The sequence below is a fragment of the Limulus polyphemus genome, unplaced genomic scaffold, assembly GCF_000517525.1.
Source record: "Limulus polyphemus unplaced genomic scaffold, Limulus_polyphemus-2.1.2 Scaffold0, whole genome shotgun sequence".
In the NCBI taxonomy this organism is placed as follows: Eukaryota; Metazoa; Arthropoda; class Merostomata; order Xiphosura; family Limulidae; genus Limulus; species Limulus polyphemus.
In genome coordinates, this window is record NW_013665610.1 from 1,586,873 (window position 1) to 1,607,870 (window position 20,998).

At 32.7% G+C, this 20,998-nt stretch overlaps 1 protein-coding gene across 1 annotated transcript in view; it reads right to left on the reverse strand.

The window, feature by feature from the left end:
- LOC106478102 (follistatin-related protein 5-like) overlaps positions 1 to 20,343 on the reverse strand; it is a 109,011-nt gene extending 88,668 nt beyond the window's left edge. The window contains exons 1-2 of the mRNA XM_022393657.1: positions 20,259 to 20,343; positions 17,471 to 17,545 (exon numbers count right to left, since the gene is read on the reverse strand). Of these exons, the coding sequence (XP_022249365.1) occupies positions 17,471 to 17,527 (57 nt within the window). The 5' untranslated portion in view covers positions 17,528 to 17,545; positions 20,259 to 20,343. The remainder of the gene's footprint in view (positions 1 to 17,470; positions 17,546 to 20,258) is intronic.
- Positions 20,344 to 20,998: the final 655 nt, after the last annotated feature.

Below are 20,998 nucleotides of genomic sequence, written 5' to 3' on the forward strand. Positions count from 1 at the left end.
GGCATGGCCAGGTGTTAGGGGACTCGACTCGCAATTTGTTGGGTCGACGGATTCGAATCTCCATCACACCAAACATGCTCGCCCTTTTAAGCCTGGGGGCGTTATATGTTACGGTCAATCCCACTATTTGTTGGTAAAAGAGTAGCCCCAAGAGTTGGCGGTGGGTGGTGATGACTAGTTGCCTTACCTCTAGTCTTACACTGCTAAATTAGGGACGGCTAGCATAGATAGCCCTCGTGTAGCTTTGCGCGAAAACCCAAACAAACAAAAACGCTTCTCTTCGAAGTTTCGAGGTATTAATTTATCAAAGTCCTCAAAATTTGATAAAATGTTTTATAATGTAGAAAGTAAACATCTTTTAATTATAATGATTAACTGACACGTCTCAATAATATTTTGAAGTGGAAAACGAATACAATATTTTCAGTAGATTAAAAAACATTAGAATCCAGCTTGGACAAATTCATACGTTTTACTTACGATTTTTAATATAATTACAAAAACTGTAAATATTCAAAAAATTGAGACGCTGTTTCAATGAAAGACTCTTATTTAAATCTGGCTTTATTATCCTAAGAATTTATTTTAAGGAGTATGTTTTGCCTAAAAAATCTGAGTTTTTATATTTATCATATCAAACTTTGAAGTGTTTACAACTGCTAGACTGGGGAGGGGGGGGGGATTACCCATAATTTGGGACATTATGCTACCTTTCGACATTGATACTACTAATTTACCGAAAAAAGAAAGAAAAGAAGCGATTTGTAAGTTGTTCTAATTTTTTAACAATCGAATTAAACTAATAAAAAAATAACTTTGTATATGTTAGCTATATACAATAAAAGTGTGGAACATCTAAAGGATCTTGTGTGGAGGAAAACCCCAATTGAGTTGGAAGTAGTATGCAACGTATGCATACATGTACAACAGATATTATATATGTTATCTATATACAATAAAAGTGTGAAACATCTAAAGGATCTTGTGTGGAGGAAAACCCCAATTGAGTTGGAAGTAGTATGCAACGTCTGCATACATGTACAACAGATATTATATATGTTAGCTATATACAATAAAAGTGTGGAACATCTAAAGGATCTTGTGTGGAGGAAAACCCCAATTGAGTTGGAAGTAGCATGCAACGTCTGCATACATGTACAACAGATATTATATATGTTATCTATATACAATAAAAGTATGGAACACTCAAAGGATATTGTGTGGAGGAAAACCTCAATTGAGTTTGAAATAGTATGCAACGTCTGCATACATGTACAACAGATATTATATATGTTATCTATATACAATAAAAGTGTGGAACACTCAAAGGATCTTATGTGGAGGAAAACCTCAATTGAATTTGAAGTAGTATGCAACGTCTGCATACATGTACAACAGATTTCTAACACACCATCAAATATTTGTCTTTGTTTACATTCAAAAACGATTTCTGTTTTCAAAGTTGGCTATGAGACGTTTGGACATAGGATGCAGATCACATCTGCAACATTAGTTATCATTATCGAAGGAATGCACATGATCGACAGATTATCATTAACGAAAAAATGCACATGATCGACAGATTATCATTAACGAAGGAATGTACACGATCGACAAAATACAGAAAAAAAGTCAAAGTGAAGTGCAACTAATCAGACCACAACCTATATTTACAGTCGCTCATTGCTCACAGTTAGAGCTTTATGTAAAACTAGATCCATGCATTCCCTTTTGCATCTGAGATAAGAAGTGTTTGAACAGATTGTCAGCTGCCATGCAACAATTTCTGTAATGTCCTTTGCGTGGCATCGACCAATTAAGACACATTCGGACGAATGTTGCACTTTACAAGCTTGTCTTAAAAGTCTTTTTTCTTTCCTTTCGTTAGTCACCTGCTCCATACTTTTTTCTAGTAGCGCAAACATTCTCTTATGATTACCATTGTTGATAGACTCTGATGACAGATGTCTGCCAACAACCAGTCAAAAACAAAAAAAGAGAAAAATTTTATTTTTAAGATAACGACGTTTCTGCTAGACGGGCGCTCTACAGCCACGTACCAATGAAAATCAGAAAAACTTTGTTATTAACAATCATCTAACAGACTGCTCACTATATGAGTAATTTGCATTTAAAACCCCCAAGCAGTTACGTGACACATCACATGACCAATTTACTTTACATATGAAAAGAAATGGGGTATTTTACTAATGTATGGGAAAAATGGTGTTCGGCAAAGTTTTCAGACAAGGTAGAAATCACTTATATTTAATCTATTGTAGACATAAACTTTTTTTCTTGCAATTAAACTAAAAACATTATACGTATACATTAAGAATAAATATAATTTATGCCTTATGCTCTCTAATAATAATTTATTTGATGGATGTAAATTTCTGGATGTGCAGGAAATTTCCTTGAAAAAAGTAGCACTGTTCAAAAATATCGCATTCAAATACATGTTGCGGTTCCTTTACATTCATTGCTTCTCATGGAATCTAATAAAAAATGTCCATAGTTTGCGCTTGTAAACTGAGTGTAAGATGTTCTGCGTAAGAATAAATATGCTAGGTGAACTGAACTCAAAAAAATATATATTGTAATAAGATAAATTAAGTTGCAATTATACAATTTTAGTTTAATCAACGACTCCATGAATGTTCTGTGTTTACAAAATTTCCATTTGCTACGCGTGACCATCAAAGAAGTTCTGTACTAAAATTCATAATTGTTCATCTGTTGAACGAGCAAAAATAAATAAATTCAATAATGATAAAAATAAAATAATATATAAAGCTAAAGATGGTGACATTCTTGCTAAAACTGAAGTTCACAATTGTGGCTACTGCTGAACTCTATGTCAAAAATTATTTCAAAATTAGGGACGGCTATAATAAACAGCTCTTGAGTAGCTTTGTGCGAAGATCAGGAACGAATACACAAACGTCTGCTGTCGTGAGACCAAGTTACATTCGATTCAGAAACCGCTGATAATTTGGCTTTTGTTTATTTCGTTGCTAAGCGACTAAAATGAAGTAGTAGTCGTGCATAGACATAACAAACGAGTACGTTCGTTGGTATGCTCACGAAATAATGCTTCAGATGGCACAACGAGATTCTACCATCTACTGGAAAGCTACTCGAAGCAGAAAAAACGTGACATGTACATGGTGATTTTTAATTCACGAATATGTCTTAGAAAGATCAATATACGTCTATGCTTCCTGCAGTGTCTTGTTAAATCTTTATGTAAGATTACATTGTAGACTAGAATGTAAGGATTGTGCTTCTGAAGTATACAATAAATGTAATATGATGGATATGAAGCACGACTATACAAATTTAGCTTGTTAGAACTTCTAAACTAATATCATCTAATCAAATGCGGTCGAGTGTAACCTGGTAGTTATCGAGCTCGGACTGTGAATCAGGGGGTTCATGGTTCACGTCCCGTTGTTGCTAAAATTCGTTCCGCACTACTGAGCCGTCATGGATGCGCTTTAAGAGTGACGGTGAAATCCAACTACGACTATTCAATCATCCAAGAGTTGGCTGTGGGCGCTGTTGACTAGACGACTCCTTCTAGTCTCTCATATTCAAAGTTTTGCACGAAAACTGTGAAGCGAACTAACAACTCTGTTCATACGACTAGTTTTTAAACAACATTCTAACCACAATTAAGTTTCCAATCTCCAAACAGGTTATGTATGTAATGAATGTACCAATTTATGTTCCAGTAATCTTTAGTAAGTTGGTTTAAGTATATTACATTTCGCATAAGTTGAAAAAGTAAAAGGCCAATAGTTTTACCGTTTTAAATAGGTCGTGTCCCTCTATATTAAAGGTTTGTTTTGAATTTCGCGCAAACCTACACGAGGGCTATCTGCGCTAGCTGTCCCTAATTTAGCAGTGAAAGGCAGTTAGTCATCACCACCCACTGCCAACTCTTGGGCTACTCTTTTACCATCGAATAGTGGGATTGATCGTCACATTATAACGCCCCCACGACAGAAAGAGCGATCACGTTTGGTAGGACGGGGATTCGATCCCGCGACACTCAGATTGCGGGTCAAGTGCTCTAACCACCTGGCCATGCCGGGTCGCATATCAAAAGGAAAATGAAATGCGGAGAGGGTCCATTTACAATTCAGTAAGCCTGAAAAATGTGGTATCATAGAATCTTTGAATTCTTATTATATACACACACAAATATATATATATATATATTCAAATCAAAATTAATCACAAGATGTCAAAGAAAAACGCTACCTGGAATAAAAAGTTTACAATTTTCCAATTTGCATAAAATCAACTTGTGTAAATATTAAACAGGTGCACTTATAATTCCAGGTAGCTTTTTCTTTGACATTTCGTTTTTAATTTAGATTTCTAAAAAAATATATAAAATGAATTTATGTAAATAAGAGTTATTTAGAATGTTTCCCTTCCATGCTGTCTTAGCTTGTTTGAAATAAAATGTATACGGTATGGTTATGAATTTTTATGAATATCTCAAAATACAAGCATTTCACTAAGCCTCTTTTCATACAATAATACTTCCTTCAAGTTTGTAGAAAGATTTCCCAGTGGAAAAAAAAAAAAGACTGAAAACATTTCAGATTTTTAACTGAGTGCAAGGACACAGGGAAAGGGGAGGGGGAGAAACACCGCACTATGTAACAAGAATGTCAGACAAGAGCAGATGGTGACTGTAGCCTCCAAATCTCGATGAGTAGAGAAACTGCCTTCTTTCATTCAAGGTCGACAACAGCAGGTGATTCAGAGGAAAATAAGAAAGCGCCATAGAAAGTCCTCTAGGAAATGTTTTTTTCGGTAAAACAATGTCCTTGCTCATGCAGTAAAATTACTCGGTTGTCGCTTTTTAGAGTGGCTTTGTTCAAAACACGTTTTTACATGCATACACATATGTATATAAATAAACTTAGACACAAAAGGTTTACAAGAGAAACGTATTTTTATGGTTAGGTTTATTCTCAAGACTGTAAAAAAAAAAGCTTGCTCTATTCGCAGGATTTCCTATCGCTTATCAATGTCAGATGATATTTTTTTAAAGTCGAACAATTCTGCTATAAAATAGTAAGCAAATAAGTGAGTTACCATAGCTCTAGATATTTTCTGACAACAGTATAACTAAAATTATTATAATAACAAAAATCTTCACAAAAGCCAATAACAAATATTATAGGGTGGTTTTCATTAAAACCTATTAAAAAAAAAGCCTACACACACACGTTTTTTTTCTTTTGTTCCTTTTGTTGAATTTTGTGCAATGCTACACAAGGGTCATCTGCGCCATCGTCCCCAATTTAGAAGCTATAGGCTACACCTACTAAACACCACCTATCATTAACTCTTAAGCTAATTTAATCGAATATTGGGATTCAATTGTCACTCTTTTAATGTACCTAAGGACCTAAGTTTCGGAGCGCATTTTGTTATTTATTTTTCGCTTTAATAAAGTTATTCACACATGCAGACACACTGGATAAATTACGATCCATAATATTCCCTTCCCTTTCGTTACTACAAATACACATCTCTGACTGGCGGGTGTGATAAAGCTTAAAATCTCTCTTTATATTCGTCAGTCATCTGTACGAAATTACGCTAGATATGTCTCAACTTCTCGATTTAAACATATTGAGTCACCACCGTTCTGTAACTCGTATCGAGCTCACCAGGAGCGTTATTTCCAATTTTCTTTCACCTTCTAGCGTCAAACTACGATCTTCTAACCAATCAATATCCCTGGGGCTATCATAAAAATGACGTTACCCAAGTGCTGTAGCTCACAATGGTTTTTTGTTGGCTACTGGCCACTTATATTTGAAAAGGTGACTGACTCTTTATTTGTTGCTGTAAAATCACTGTGGAAATATGTCTGTTAAACTTCATTGGCCTTTTGATGGTTCTGGTTAAAATAAAGTTATTATAATAAAAATTCATTAACATGACAGTTAGCATTAATTTCTCTCTGACAGAAATCGTTCTACATCTGTAAGTAGATATCTAACTTGATTCACATCAGAAATAACTAGGAATTTGTAATTTGATTTACTTTAAACTTACCATGGTTATTCTACAATTGCAAAACTTCTGACCTTGTTCAAACTATAACTCTACATAGGACTTCGAACAAAAAAAGAACTTAAATTGCTATAATTAGCCCATCAAAGGAGTCACCGTGCTATATAATACACATGTTTGCTCATTATGTTTGGTGTCTGGGATCTCAATGTTATTCAATTACTTATAAAGAAGGCTAGGCTGGCTCAACACGAGGATTTTACGTCAACTAAGTTTCTGTTTTCATTTACATACACACAAACGAAACATGGAAAATTATTTTTGAAATCATATGAAATCAATCCAAACATTAAACAGGAACAAGCTGTTGTATTATACACTTCATTTATCGCTAGTGGTTGTTCGTCAAAACTCATGCACGTATGACGTCATTTCCTCTAAATCATCTATATTTTGCCCTTTTTTTTGGTTTTTAAACTTTTCTCTTGTTTCTGATAAAAGAGTAAACTGGAATTTTATTCCACGAAAAGATTGACATATAAAACAAAATATATATAAGCTTCAATAAAATAGAATATTAAAACACCGTATCAAATACCCACTTTTTTTTATCAAATACACATGAACCCGCTTATAATTCCTGTTATATCTGACAATTTTTATAATTCGAAATAACGTTCTCACTAATTCAACCCTCAGTGGACTTACAACGCTAGAAACCGGGTTTCGATACCCGTGGTGGGCAGAGCACAGGTAGCCCATTGTGTATCTTTATGCTTAACTACAACCAAACAAATACTATCTCAATTTAGCGTATACACCCCTATTATTATCATTTATATATTGTAATTACTAAATCGAATATGACCCTTGCAGGAAAACAATACTAATAGTGAAAGTATGTACCAGATGAATCCATGTAACGAAATTCGATATGACTTTACATTATCATAATGTTATTATATTCATCCTATCTTTGATGACTAGACATTAATTTTCTTACTGTGCGAATTATTTTAGACTTAATCTAAAAAATTTATATATATAGTATTAACTACTAATGGGGAATTATCGTTACAGAAGTATATTTTTTCAATTAATTTTATGACTTATAGTTTCTTTGTTGTTCAGTTTTCATTATTAACTGCTTTATATGATTTGGTAACTAAGGGCGTTGTGACGTCTGTTTTTAGTTTTTAAATGCAATTCTACTAAACTTCAAGAACATGAATATTTTAAGATTTGTAGAAAAAAACACGGGGGGCTTCTAAAGTTAATTAATAACTTAACCTGAAAAGGCATGCTTAATAAATTATTACATGAAGCACTGTTAGACCTGAAACTTGTTGACAGTTTTCATGTATTGTTCTTTAAGTGTAAGCACATTAAGCTTTAGCGTTTTGTGTATTCACTGTAATAATTCCTACTTATGCAACAACGTTTACAGAATGAAAACTAGGATAACAGCTTAAATGCAGCTATGATAACATTATTACGTTTTATTATTCGCATTTCTTTTAAATAATTTTTATTTGAATCCACACAAATGTATCAAAAATTGAGAAATAAATGTTGTTAAAGTATAGTGTTCTCTAGGGGGTTACTGGTAAGTTTAAGGACATACAACGCTAAAATGTAGGGCTCGATGTCTATGAACGAATATCTTTTTGCATGTTTCCGCAAAAATCCTGAAACGATCAACTTCTTTGAAAACTACTTTTAGACCTTGCTATAGAGCTTTTTATAAACCTATTTCTTTGAATAAAGAAGACACGCGTAATCAAACTGCCTAGGGGAAACCGTGGCTGGTTGGCCGACAGGGGCTGGTTGACATTATGCTGATACCTTTCATATGCTGAAGTTAGCTGGTAGTCGTGATATCATGATTACCAACACGTATAAGCACGCGTCACTTGCTGCTATAATTTCATGGTAATCGAAAGCCTCTGTCGTGTGCAAGAGTAAAAACTAATAGCCCCCCTTAGTGGCACAGCGGTATGTCTGCGGACTTACAACGCTAGAAACCGGATTTCGATACCCGTGGTGGGCATAGCGCAGGTAGCCTATTACGTAGCTTTGTGCATAATTACAAACAAAAACTTATATTTTCACTTACGTTAGTAAATATTTTCTATTGCAAAGATTTTATATCATATTTAATATTTCGTCACGAGAAATTAAGCTAATAGTGTTTGAAAGTACATTTTTTCGGCTATATAATGGTAGATAATTTTATTTGGTAACTCTGATTGGAACGGCAACACACAAGTCATTTCTAGCTAGATGGCGGTTTGAGGCACGTTGACATATTTCACTTGGAGTAATGACATTCGTGTCAAACAATCCCACAAGTACAAAAATATTCAATTATATTTTGTTTAATTTCAATTAATATGTAAATGTTGAAAAAAATTAATTAAAATTCATTAAAATTCCTCATTGCGTTGCTCCCTTTGTATTATTTCCTTGTGATATTTTTTCTAAACTTTGAATTTCAAACTGTATTTGTAGGTATTATGGTGAGAAACAGTTAAATTGTTTTTTATTTCATTTACGTAAATGTGCAATAAATATACTAAAATAAATAAAGTGTTTTACGATTTAATTTCATCCGTGAGTCACTCCAGAGCGTGTCAACTTACTCCATACTCGGGGCATGTTGACACAAAATGTACACTCTTCTATTATGTTAATTTCCTCGGAAATTATCAAAGAGATAAGTGACTTGTCTTTGTTATGTAATAGAGGAAGGTGTTCAGTTTATGTTGGTATCAAAAATTCTTATTTCAAAGTTCACAGTTGATTTTTATTTAAAAATTTAAAAAGTGAGTCATCCAGCCCCTACGTTTGGTTTAAAACTCAGGATATTTCCTTCTATTGAGAAAACACATTTATTTAGTCCTTAGACCTTGCTAAAAACAACAACAACAAACAAACGAAAATTTGAACGAGCTTTAAACACAATATTTCAGGTTGAGTTAACTGAGAAAATCCCCTATCGTTTTTTTTCTAAGTACCGAGGACGTGGATCTATATTGGCCTATTCGTGTTTATGTGAATGGAATACATTTTAAAGAATGCTCTATAGTGACAAAATTCAAGAAAACTGAAAGAGATAATAACGTCTGGTATTACTTTTAACTCACTGGTATGACAAGCCTAATAAGATAACGTTTGAATTACGCACACGAATACAAGTAGTTAAGGAAGACAGGGAGAGCGAATCTCACTATTATGGGCCAAGCGTAGTCTAATGTTTAGCGTTCTTGGACTGTGAATCCGAAGATTCAAGGATTGAGTCCTGTTATTGCAAAATCGCAATCTACACTTTGGGGCCGTATGTGCGCTATAAGAGTGGCAATCAAATCCCACTATTCAGTCATCTACGAATAGCCTAAGAGGTGGTGGTTGGTGTTGCTGAAGGGCTATTGAATATATAGTGTGGCCCGGCATGTCCATGTGATTAGGGCGCTCGACTCGCAATCTGAGGGTCGCGAGTTAGAATCCCCGTTCCACCAAACGTGCTCACCTTTTCAGCTGTGGGAGCATTATAATGTGACGGTCAATCCCACTATTCGTTGGTAAAAGAGTATCCCAAGAGTTGGCGGCGGGTGGTGACGACTATCTGCCTTCACACTAGTTTACACTGATAAATTAGGGACGTCTAGCGCAGATAGTCCTCGTGTAGCTTTGCGTGAAATTCACAACAAACAAACAAACAAACAAACTCTCTAATGACGACAGATAAGCTTCTTGTGTAACTTTTATAGAATATTCTGAAACAAGGAAATAAATTCACCGTTATATGAAAGAAACATCGACCTTTGTTGTGACTTATTTCTTTTGTTTTATTTATCAATCCCCTCTAAGAATACCAAAGTAAACGATGTTTAAAGTTCTGTTGAAAGTATAGAATGTGTTTTAGGCATTTCAATGTTACATGTATGTATGTTTGTGTATATGTACAAATAAACCGATATCGTCATACTAAAGAAAATCGGTAAGGCTTACACAATTCATTTTCTTTGAGGTACTGGTAAAATGAGATATTGATGAGAATGTAATGTTACCAATAAAATCAGTTGTCATATAAATGTATCAGGATGTTCATGAATATCAATCACTCTACAAATAATACAAGATCGTTACTATATTCAGTACCTTGTAATTATATAACGATATCAAATTCCTAGTAAAATATATCCCAAATGCAAGATGTTGATTTTATAAGGTTAAAAGTAAAAGAGCGACATGACAGGTCTGCTAATAACAGGAGATTCTACAAGATACATATATATATATATATATATTGCAAAGTAAATCTATGTTCTTTGAATATGAAGTCATTAAAGATAAATAAATGCTAAACACCAGTGTACAATTAAAATTAACAATCTTTATTTGAGACCAACACAGGGAAAATGTGTACTTAATTTCTCAAGATCGCATTCCAGATTAAATCTCCTGAGAGCTTGTTCTGGACTACCTAATTCTTACGTGTACTATTTAAATTGTTAACGCCAGCTTTACCATAAGTAACTAGCACTACTCACGTGACTAGTCATTTCCCAATGAAATGAAAATAGAGGTTGTTACCTCCAGAGGTCACCTGATCGCTAGTGGAAGAGACACATGTTTAACTTTAGCTATCATAGATGGCCTTACAACTATATCTTCCACGAGAAGACAAAAGGTGTTACTCTAGGTGAATGACATCATACCTTGGGCAGCTAAAGTGAATGGAACTTAACGCTATTCTTGACTAGTGTGGTGTGAAAACAGCACAAAACAATAAATTATGAACATTTTCTACTACTAATACTGAAAGGTAGAAAAAACATGGTGTGTTTATAAATAACATAATTTCAAAAACTGAAAGCCAAAACAATTCAACTCCTATAGATAAAACTATATGGCAGAAACAGTAAGAGAGATATCAGAAAAATCAAAGCTCAGTGTGAATAGGTCGCCTATAAGACTTCGAGTCTATTCGCAAGACTTACATGTGAAAATTAACGAAACAATAACTTAAAAATTAGAAGCAGATGCCCAAAACTAAAATAACTATAAATTGATTGTGTAAATGTACTATTTTTGACACACATATAAATGATAAAGATGTAGTCACTATGAATATCAATACATAATCAAGAAGTTTCCATGATCAAAAATCAATGTGCCATATGGTATGTATTAAAGTTGTTATAAATAGAAACGTTGAAACCTAGCTAACCTGTTCATCGTGGAACAGTGTGCAATATTGATCTGTAATGGAATCCCCATTATTCGGTTGATTTTTTTTGTTCACATAAAAGTGTGATATGTTATAGTCTAAAAATCCCGATGGCGTAATTTTACAGCAGCTACTGTCTGCTATGAAACATGAGCATGTGTACAAAGGAGTCTGCCTTAGATGAGTCACCATGTTTCCAGTCCTCCGGGGGATCATAAAACGGTTTCTATTAATGGACAAAGAAGTTGCTAGACTCTTCAGACAGCAAGCCTATCCTCTTTCTATCCGCTTTTGTTGGGATAATTGTTATATTTTAGTATTCCGTGCCTCTTTTTTTAGCAGTTGTATTGCTGACACGCCATGTGACTTATTAATCAAAACAAAAAAATATTGTAGTTTTGCACTATGATCAAAATATTATTATAAAATAAAAAATAAAAGAATAAAATGTTGTATCAATTCTCTATTTTCTTAATGCTGTAATTTCCTCGTAAAAACATATGCACTCGTATTTTATAAAATTTGAAATAAGAAAGTACAAAGTAACCTATACCAATAGCTCCATTTTTCTCCTTTGCAATTCATAATACAACGTTTTAATTCTATGGAGCTACAAAACACGTTATGTTCATACTCAATAATTTATAGTATAAGAATCTGAAAGATATGAGATTCAAAACTATATCAAATTATTCCATGTACTTAGACAATCCATTTAATGTTTGATTTAATGTTCAAGCATAATATGTATCACAGCATACCCATACGCATTACCTATGTAAAAGCGAAAACAAAACTCAGATTTGGCTCATTTCAATCCTATTCATGTGTTTATACCTTCACGATATTAAGATATTTCAGTAAATAAGAATATATATAGAACTAAACAACAAATCTAATAATCCCAGTATTTTAGGAAGGTAGATCTTGTTAAAGAGTGAATTATATTTTAAAGTGTTGGAAATATAAACGAGAAGTTAAATATCAATTTCAATTCTATGAATCAAAAGACAAATAGATTTTTCAGGCTTCCTGCAACAGTTATTAAAAAAAAAACTTTATGAAATTATTTGGTTCATCGATTACTAAATATAGAAATAACTTATTATTTTAAAATTTCTTGGAAATCCTTTATAAGTAACAAAAAAAAACAAATCTGGCCAAAAAGATAAAAGTTGAAGCTCTTAGTGCACACGTATAATTAACGTAATGCTAAAGATAAATGACTATACTTGTTTGATAATAGTAATTAACAGAAGACAGTATAATAAACTCTCCATCCCTCTCACATCAATATAAGGATCTATATATTTCTCATAAACACTCATTATGCCACACTTGTATTTTTGTTTCTCCTTCTTATCTTCTTGGTTCATTACTCAGGGCCTCAGAAGTAAAAGTAAAGAAGTACTAAGTACTATAACCCAGATACACAGGTTTATATTCAAATAAGCTAAAATCTTAAACACTTATCTAAAGAAACTGTCATTTTTTATAACCATGTAAAACAAATCAATATGAAATTGATAACTGAATTATACAGTTGCAAATGAACGAAGTAAATAAAGAGAGGTTAAGTACATAATTTCGTGTTATTAAAAAATAGGAAAATGAACCTTTTTCAAATTTTAGACTGAGAATTATGAGTATCCAACATGGTGACTACTGGGAATGTTAATTAGTTACAAATACTTGAATTATGTAAGTAATTTTCAAATGTTCATGAAAGACAGCCTCAGATATTTTTAAGGTTTGTCAACATATAGGTGATCACATACGGTCACTGAATTTTTTTATTCCATAAAGCATTATCTTTATAAAAGAACGATATTTGTAAATGCACATCGATGTGAGAATGTTAGAAGAAATATCATTGATTATCCCCAAATGTCACAACTTTCTCTAAACAGAAAATACGTCAACGAGACTATTTTGTCTTCTATTTTGACAATTTTACTTGTTCTGGTTGATACTTTTTATTGGAAAATACGTCAACGAGACTATTTTGTCTTCGATTTTGACAATTTTACTTGTTCTGGTTGATACGTTTTATTGAAAATACGTCAATTACAAAGGTTTCTGAGAGTTAAGGTTAGTGAAACGCACAAACCGAAAGACAATTTTCAAAACTGAAAATTAAAACTTGAAGAGTATTGTTTGTTTGTTTTTAAATTTCGCGCAAAGCTACACGAGGGCTATCTGCGCTAGCCGTCCCTAATTTAGCAGTGTAAGACTAGAGGGAAGGCAGCTAGTCATCACCACCCACCGCCAACTCTTGGGCTACTCTTTTACCAACGAATAGTGGGATTGACCGTTACATTATAACGCCCCCACGGCTGAAAGGGCGAGCATGTTTGGTGGGACGGGGATTCGAACCCGCGACCCTCAGATTGCGAGTCGAACGTCTTATCCACCTGGCCATGTCCATATATAGTAGGATATCCAAGTGATAAAAAGTTTTCATGTATTTTTATAATAACTCTCTTTTATCTCAACATGCGAAGTGTCACTTATCAAAGTGTCTTAATAACATATAAATGTCAAGAAGACAAAAATTTAAAGTAAATAAAAATATTTAACTTTGCTAGGACTTTAATATCCTGGAAAATAAGATAACAACTTCAGCACAGATTAGTAGACATTTTGTTAAATTTCTTGTATACAAATAATATTCCTCGCAAACAAAACATAATCACGTGAATTGCTCACAAAGCATGTTTGGAAACTTATGATTGGGGAGTAAGCTAATTATAATACAAAGCATATTTAAAGGAATATAATTTGGATGACTTCTTAACACAGGTTTATATATTTTTTCATTAGAAAACAAGCTTGTCTTCTTATCAATACAATGCATTTATTATAATTATTTCAATTGAATTAATTTTATTAATGTAAGTCTCTGATAATTGTACTTTTTATGAACTTTTCATTTTGGAAATTTATTACTGCTTGTTAAAAAATTGCAGTGTGTCAAAAAAGAAAAAAAAAGATGAAATTCCTAAATTGGATTTAGAGACTTCAAAATAGAAATCAGAATATCGTGTGTTTGGTTCTTCAGAAACCGAAGGAAGACATGCAAATATATACATATATAACTCAAAAAGAATGTATCTTTACCTTTCAGGAATAAAACGGTATGAGAAGTCTGAAACTCTTCGGATGTCACGTTCACAAAATCATTCTAAAGAATTTTGTAAGAAAACTGCCTATGATTTCCAAGTGTTCAGACGAAAACACATTATTCCAATGTCATCAATTTCATATTCGAAAGAAATAGTGGAGATCTTTCTCTTCATAAGCAAAGATAGAGGAAAACGTCGCTTACTTCCACTTCAACCATGTATGAAATGTACCAGGGGAAGTGCATTGGCATGGATCAATAATTGCAGTTTTCTGGCTTTAGAAAGTCTCAATTTTAACTATAATATATATAAAAAAAGGCTTCCACGAATCGCTATTACAAAAATGGCCGCTACCATAATGGATTTAAATAAAAGTCCGAATTAAATGTGTTTTCAAAAATTGGCCTTTATGCCATCAAGTAATACAAGCATCAAACTGTATGACGTTGGTGCTAACAGTTTCATTTTTGATACTGTATGACAGCTAGGATTAGCTTTCATGCAGTAAATTCACGCGTATTTAATGCCTTTTATTTGGCTTCAAATTCCAAGAATGACGAAAGCATATCTAAATATTTGATGCTACATTTCAGCACAGTAATTCCCAAACAGAACATGTTGACTAGCAATGCAGCAAACATAAAGCATTAAGTCACAAGTAAACCAACCTCTGCAACTTCACAGACCAAGTGTTTTATTGATTTTAAATATTGTGGTGTACTTAACCTAATAGTAGATAATTCTAGGATAAAATTTGGAAAGTGAGTAAAGAGCTTCACCCTATAAGGGCTAAGAAAACTTGATAAAAGTTTAATGTTCTTATATCACCCAACTGTGAGGGTTAGTAGAATTGCGAGACAATAATTCACATAACCGAAATTTCCGATATGTTCAAATGAGGGTGTGAGTTACTCCCTGCCATCTACAAATAGTGAAGTGTCGTCGTTATAATAAAAGATGGCAGTAGCAATTGCAGCACGAGCTTCGAATGCACAACCCTGATTTTTAAGTTGCTGTTTATATTGGTGGACGGAGTCTATGTCTTCATCCCTGTGTGTGTGTGTGTTTGTTAGCAAGATTTCTCCAAAACGGCTGAATGGAGTTGGACGAAAGTTGGTATACTTGTGGGCTATAATCCAATTTAGAAATGGTTAGTTTTTGGAGGGTCAAAGTCACAGCAAAGTCACGAAAATCCAAAAAATCCTTATCTGTTAATATGGAGACCAATTTTTCACACTATTTTTACTCTATAACTCAATCAATTGTTTGTTTGTTTGAATTTATGCACAAAGCTACACAGTGGGCTATCTATGCTCTGCCCACCACGGGTATCGAAACCAGGTTTCTAGCGTTGTAAGTCCGTAGACATACCGCTGTGGCACTGGGGGACGACTCAATCAAAAATGATTGGATTTTGATGAAGCTTGGAGGACTTATGTGGAATATTATTCCTCATTGTCCTGCCAAAAATTGCCTAAGTCTGTTGATAACGACGGGCATACGGACACATTTTCATATTTCTTGAGAGCCGAATATGATCAACGCTGCTTGGCGGAAGTGTGCACTCGACAGAGTGTCCCTCTAGTTTTCGATATATTTTAGAATTATTTTATTCGGTATTGTTTGAGAGCAATATTTATATAAAAATACTAATTTCGTAGGAACAATTGTGTAACTTTATGCAAACTGTAATAAAATGTCGAGTTTGTACATTAATAACGTGTTTCTAAAGAAACAAAAATTTTGTTAAATGTTAAAATGGAATTGAAACCATTTGGTTCTGAAGGTTATGTAACGCCAAATGCTCATTGCATTAAATTCGGAAAATCTGAATCATAAAGCAAAGTCAAATACAATAAGGATTTATATCTCTTGAAAAAGTATAAATTCTTTTACATCATATTTTATGGAGCTGGAGCCAATTGGATAAGAATAATGGGTATTTGAGTGTGTTAAGATCTGTTCACAGAAACTGTTCCATGAAATTAGACAAATCTTGAAAGGAAGCTTAAGTGTCGTGAAGAAACTTAGTAATCAAGTTAAATCATTTCTTAATTAAATATTAGATAAAAGAAAGAACAGCGGCTTCAGAACAGATTATTTTCCCAAATGTTCCTTGATATTTAATCAGGTTCAAGGGAGAGATCGAATAACTCGTTTATTCGTCATTGTCTTAACAGTTTTTAATTCATACATCCTTCAGATGTTCTTCACCCTCGGACGGAATGTGGCCCGATGGTTGTAATGACAGATTGTGGTTCACAAATTTTCCTGGTTCGTGCCCTGTCACCCCAAAAGAAAAAAAATATATCTGGGGATGTGGGTGCGCTGTAAGAGTAACGGTCAAATCCCACTAATCTATTAAAGTATCCCACGAGTTGGCGGTGGATGGTGTTAACTAGCTGTCTTCCATTTATTCTATGAGTTCAAACTTAGGAATGGCTAGCGCAGATAGCCTTCGAGTAGCCTTGCGCGAAATTCAACAACAACAACAAACAACCTTTACCCTCACCGTCAAGATGTCAACGCTCTGTAGGTAAATGTTGTTAAATATTTTAATATTTATATTATTATGTCTTTAACAAATATTCAGAAACTCGAAATTAAAATTTGGTTTGTAACTGTATTTAAGAGTCTGATTCTATCACAAATAGTTGTATAAATGTACCTTATATTTACCTTAGCATACAACTTTCATCTGATGGCAATATTGCATATATCTAATATGCAGTTTTCACTTAAATTAACGAGAGGAAATCTGGGGTTATTAAAAAATAAGCCTAACTATTTGAATGAATCTAATTTCATAATGATATATTATCCCACGATATCTGGAAATAGCTTAAATTTTCCTCACAAACCTTCTACAAATATGAACAAAAATTACAGAAAGCTCAAAGTCATAAGTTATTTCTCTGTATAAATCCTTGAAAATTAAAATCTAAATGTACAGAATTTGGTTATTAAGAATGAAGCACCTAGTTTTAAGGAAAAATAAGAGCGCACAAACGCAGAATATTGAATGTAATACATTTAAAAATTAAAGTAAATAAGCTTCACTTACCTTCACGACCCCTAAAGACAATAGTAGAAGCCACGCCACTAAGCTTGAAGACCACATTACAGTTGCAGTAAATACCTTTGTCGCAAAACAAACCAAAATAAGTAAATCTTCGAAACTCGGTTTCTTTAGAACTTAAGACTATTTAAAACGCTTATTGTTTTTCACTGTAAAAAATTTAGTAAAACGCAGAACAACTATATTTTGTGATCAAATAACAGCTCTGCTTTTTATAAATTAAATGAAATCGAACGATGAACAGAGACAACTTTATAATTCAAACCGTTCTATAGATTAGTGATTGTAAGAGATGGGTATTTGCATTGGAAAATGCGTGTATATATATATATATGTTTATCAATAGTTTCTCATATTTAAAAAAAAATCACTGTGCCAGTGTTTATTGTTAAATACCTTAAACAGGTTGTCTACAAACCCTTTTCAAAGTTTTAATCAATTTACACATTTAATTCGTATATTTTTTTTTCTCCGGGTTTTAAAGATAACAAGTTCATTCTTTAAAGTCTGTTTCGTCGTCTAAAATTTTTTAATTAGAGTGTTCATTCGATCAGCCTACATTTCTCTCTGATATACCCTCATGGAAGTTCTACAATAATGGAACACATGAGGCCTAATAAAAGATTTTTTTTTTTCTGAATGTACAAACAATTTCTTGAACCTACACCTTTTTAATACGAACCTAAAGAGCTTAGGTTAATTACTTTCTCTGATGATTTGTATAAGAGCACCCTTTCCTTTGCAAAATTTACACTCTTAGTGTCTATTTGCAAGTATTTTTCGTTACATCAAGCTAATATACGTGCAGTATTCGCCAAAGACAACAGTGTTTGGAAGTTTTGCTCGAGATAAACAGGAATTAAAATACTTATATCAATCTCCTCTATTTAAAATGTATAAAATCTGCACTATAAATCAATAAGAGTTAGTATATGAAAGAATATTAACTATAATTTCACTCCATAGTTTATCAGATATACTAATTTCACCAAGAAAAAACAATGCTTTATGAATGGCATGCTGATTAGTCGAAAGCAGTTTTATGATTAATTTTATGCCTATCTACACTTACTACCTCTTCCATAACCTTTTATAAAAGTATTTAAGTGTGTGAATTGAGCAGAATACTTGAGTATTATTGTAAGACTAAATAAATACTGAGTTTGTGCGTCAAATCTATGGAGATGTGCAATTGAATTAAATATTTTTGCTCGTACATGATGATTTTTTGTGTGAATTAAGCAGTATACTGAGTAATTTTGTTAGACTAAATAAATATTGAGTTTTGTGCGTCAAATCTATGGAGATGTGCAACGGAATTAAATATTTTTGCTCGTGATGAAACAAAATTATGCTGTTCAATCCGATAATTTAAATAAAAAGAGCAGATAAATAATACTGTTAAAAGTTTGTCTTTTACACGGCGATTTTGGAATTAGTTAAATTGATTAAATCTTGAGTTCAATCGATTTATTTATTTATTTAAGAAGGTGTGTGCAAATAACAAACGAAAAACTGATGATAATGTGTATTCATGCTTTAACCCTACTTTAAGAACTAATACCTAACGGAATTATTATGTTTACTTACATGCTTTATGTAATCGATTTAACTTTTTTTTTTATGAGAGCTATGATTATAACAATTTTTCTCCATTTATTTTGCACTTTAATGATTTAAAAAAAAAGATGATTTTTAATTATTAAATGCTGGTTTGAGCAGCTTTGATTCATTTAATGATCCTTTGTAATGTTTCTAAGTGAATGACTTATAATCTTTAATCTTATTACTTTTAGCATCTGGTTAGCAAAAACAAAGTAAACCGGGTTATCTGTGTATGAGTGATTAATTACCAAAAGCGCTTTGATGTTTAGACTTGAAATTTTAAACATCTAACTCTGTTGTTCCTTTTTATCTCAACTATGAAACTTAAGACTTACTAACTACAACGTCATGATGGTGAATCGAAATATGTCGTATTAAGATAGTTTCAAGGTAGAAAAATTAACTTTATCATAATATGAATTTTGAAAAAAAAAGTATAATTTCTTTTCAGATTACCCCTTTAGCTTTCCTTGTAACTTTTGCGAAAGTTTTTTTTTACTATACGTACTTAAAAATTCAAACATTTTAAAACACTGTGTCTAAGAATATACTTGTGTCCCTGTTTTACATTTTGCTAGTTTACAATTAAAAGTTCACTTGACATCTTAAAACTATTGTTGATTATTATAATGACAATTACAATTCAATTATGATAATCACTATTGATTTTAATTATAAGCACCGTCTGTTACTCGCCTCACAATAATAACAACCCAAATATATATTTATATATATTTTTTTACTTGCAGTACCTTAAGATAGATATTTCTTTTAACGAACCCCGGAGAGATAATGTCAATCGTATAACCGTGGTTTGTTTTTGTAGAAAATATTGTAACGTTAAACAAAGGGCACAAATTTTCAGAGTAAACACCTTGCAAAATTAGAATAATTTCATAACAATGCTTGAGCCAAAAAGCAGAAACATTCACCAAAATATTGCAAAACAAGTGCAGTCAACGTTTTTCATTTTGGCCCTTGCTTCTCAATTGTCCTTTCAACGAAGTGGTTTTTACAACGTTGCGTCCTTCGTCAAGCAACCGCGATCATCATTTATCTTAAATAGAAAAACTAACAAAATAAATAAATTATATTTTAATATCTGTCAAAATTATAACTATAGAAAATTTACCTAAATTTACTTTGGTTTGTTGAAGAGTGTACTCACCTTTTGTGGAAATTGTTAAAGCAATGATAATGTAAATTCCCGTCACTACGTCAGAGCTGCTATCAACTGAGTTGGGTTCTCACATCGATACGCCACTTTTAAACAAGATCACTAGATGGCGCTAAATAATTCAGAAAGTATTACTCACGAGAGTGCAGCACATACTTGAAACTGAGTGATAAAATTAATATAACAAAAGGAAATGTAAACTTAAAGTACAAAATTAAAAACACATTCAAATTAAAAAATACCCTAAATTATCAAAAATGATATTCAAGATATAATATAAATTATCTTACGAAATAATTCATTTTTTTAAATTTATATCTGTCATAGTACTTGAAATTGTGTATTTGCTTTTATTTCTGCACAAAATCAGGTATCCGTCTTTGTCCGGGTTATGAATTTAAAAAAATGTGTGGATAGAGGTCATGGTAAATAACACAAAAATCCTAACTTTCACATAATTTATCTATAACATATTATTACAGTATTTACTATTACCTCACTTAAAGTTCTCTATGAACTTTAAGAACTCAATATGTATATTCTTAAAGCATGGTATACACTGTGTGATGGTCAGGGTGACTTTGTACGAAGAGGTAGCAGCCAAAGAAGTGGAGGTAGGGGTGCTTTCTGTTACCCACTTTAAACACCCATCTCTTAATGTCCTTCCACACTGTTTCACGTTATTAATTAATTGACGGTCATTGGCTGCAGTGGTGTCTTATGGGATGAAG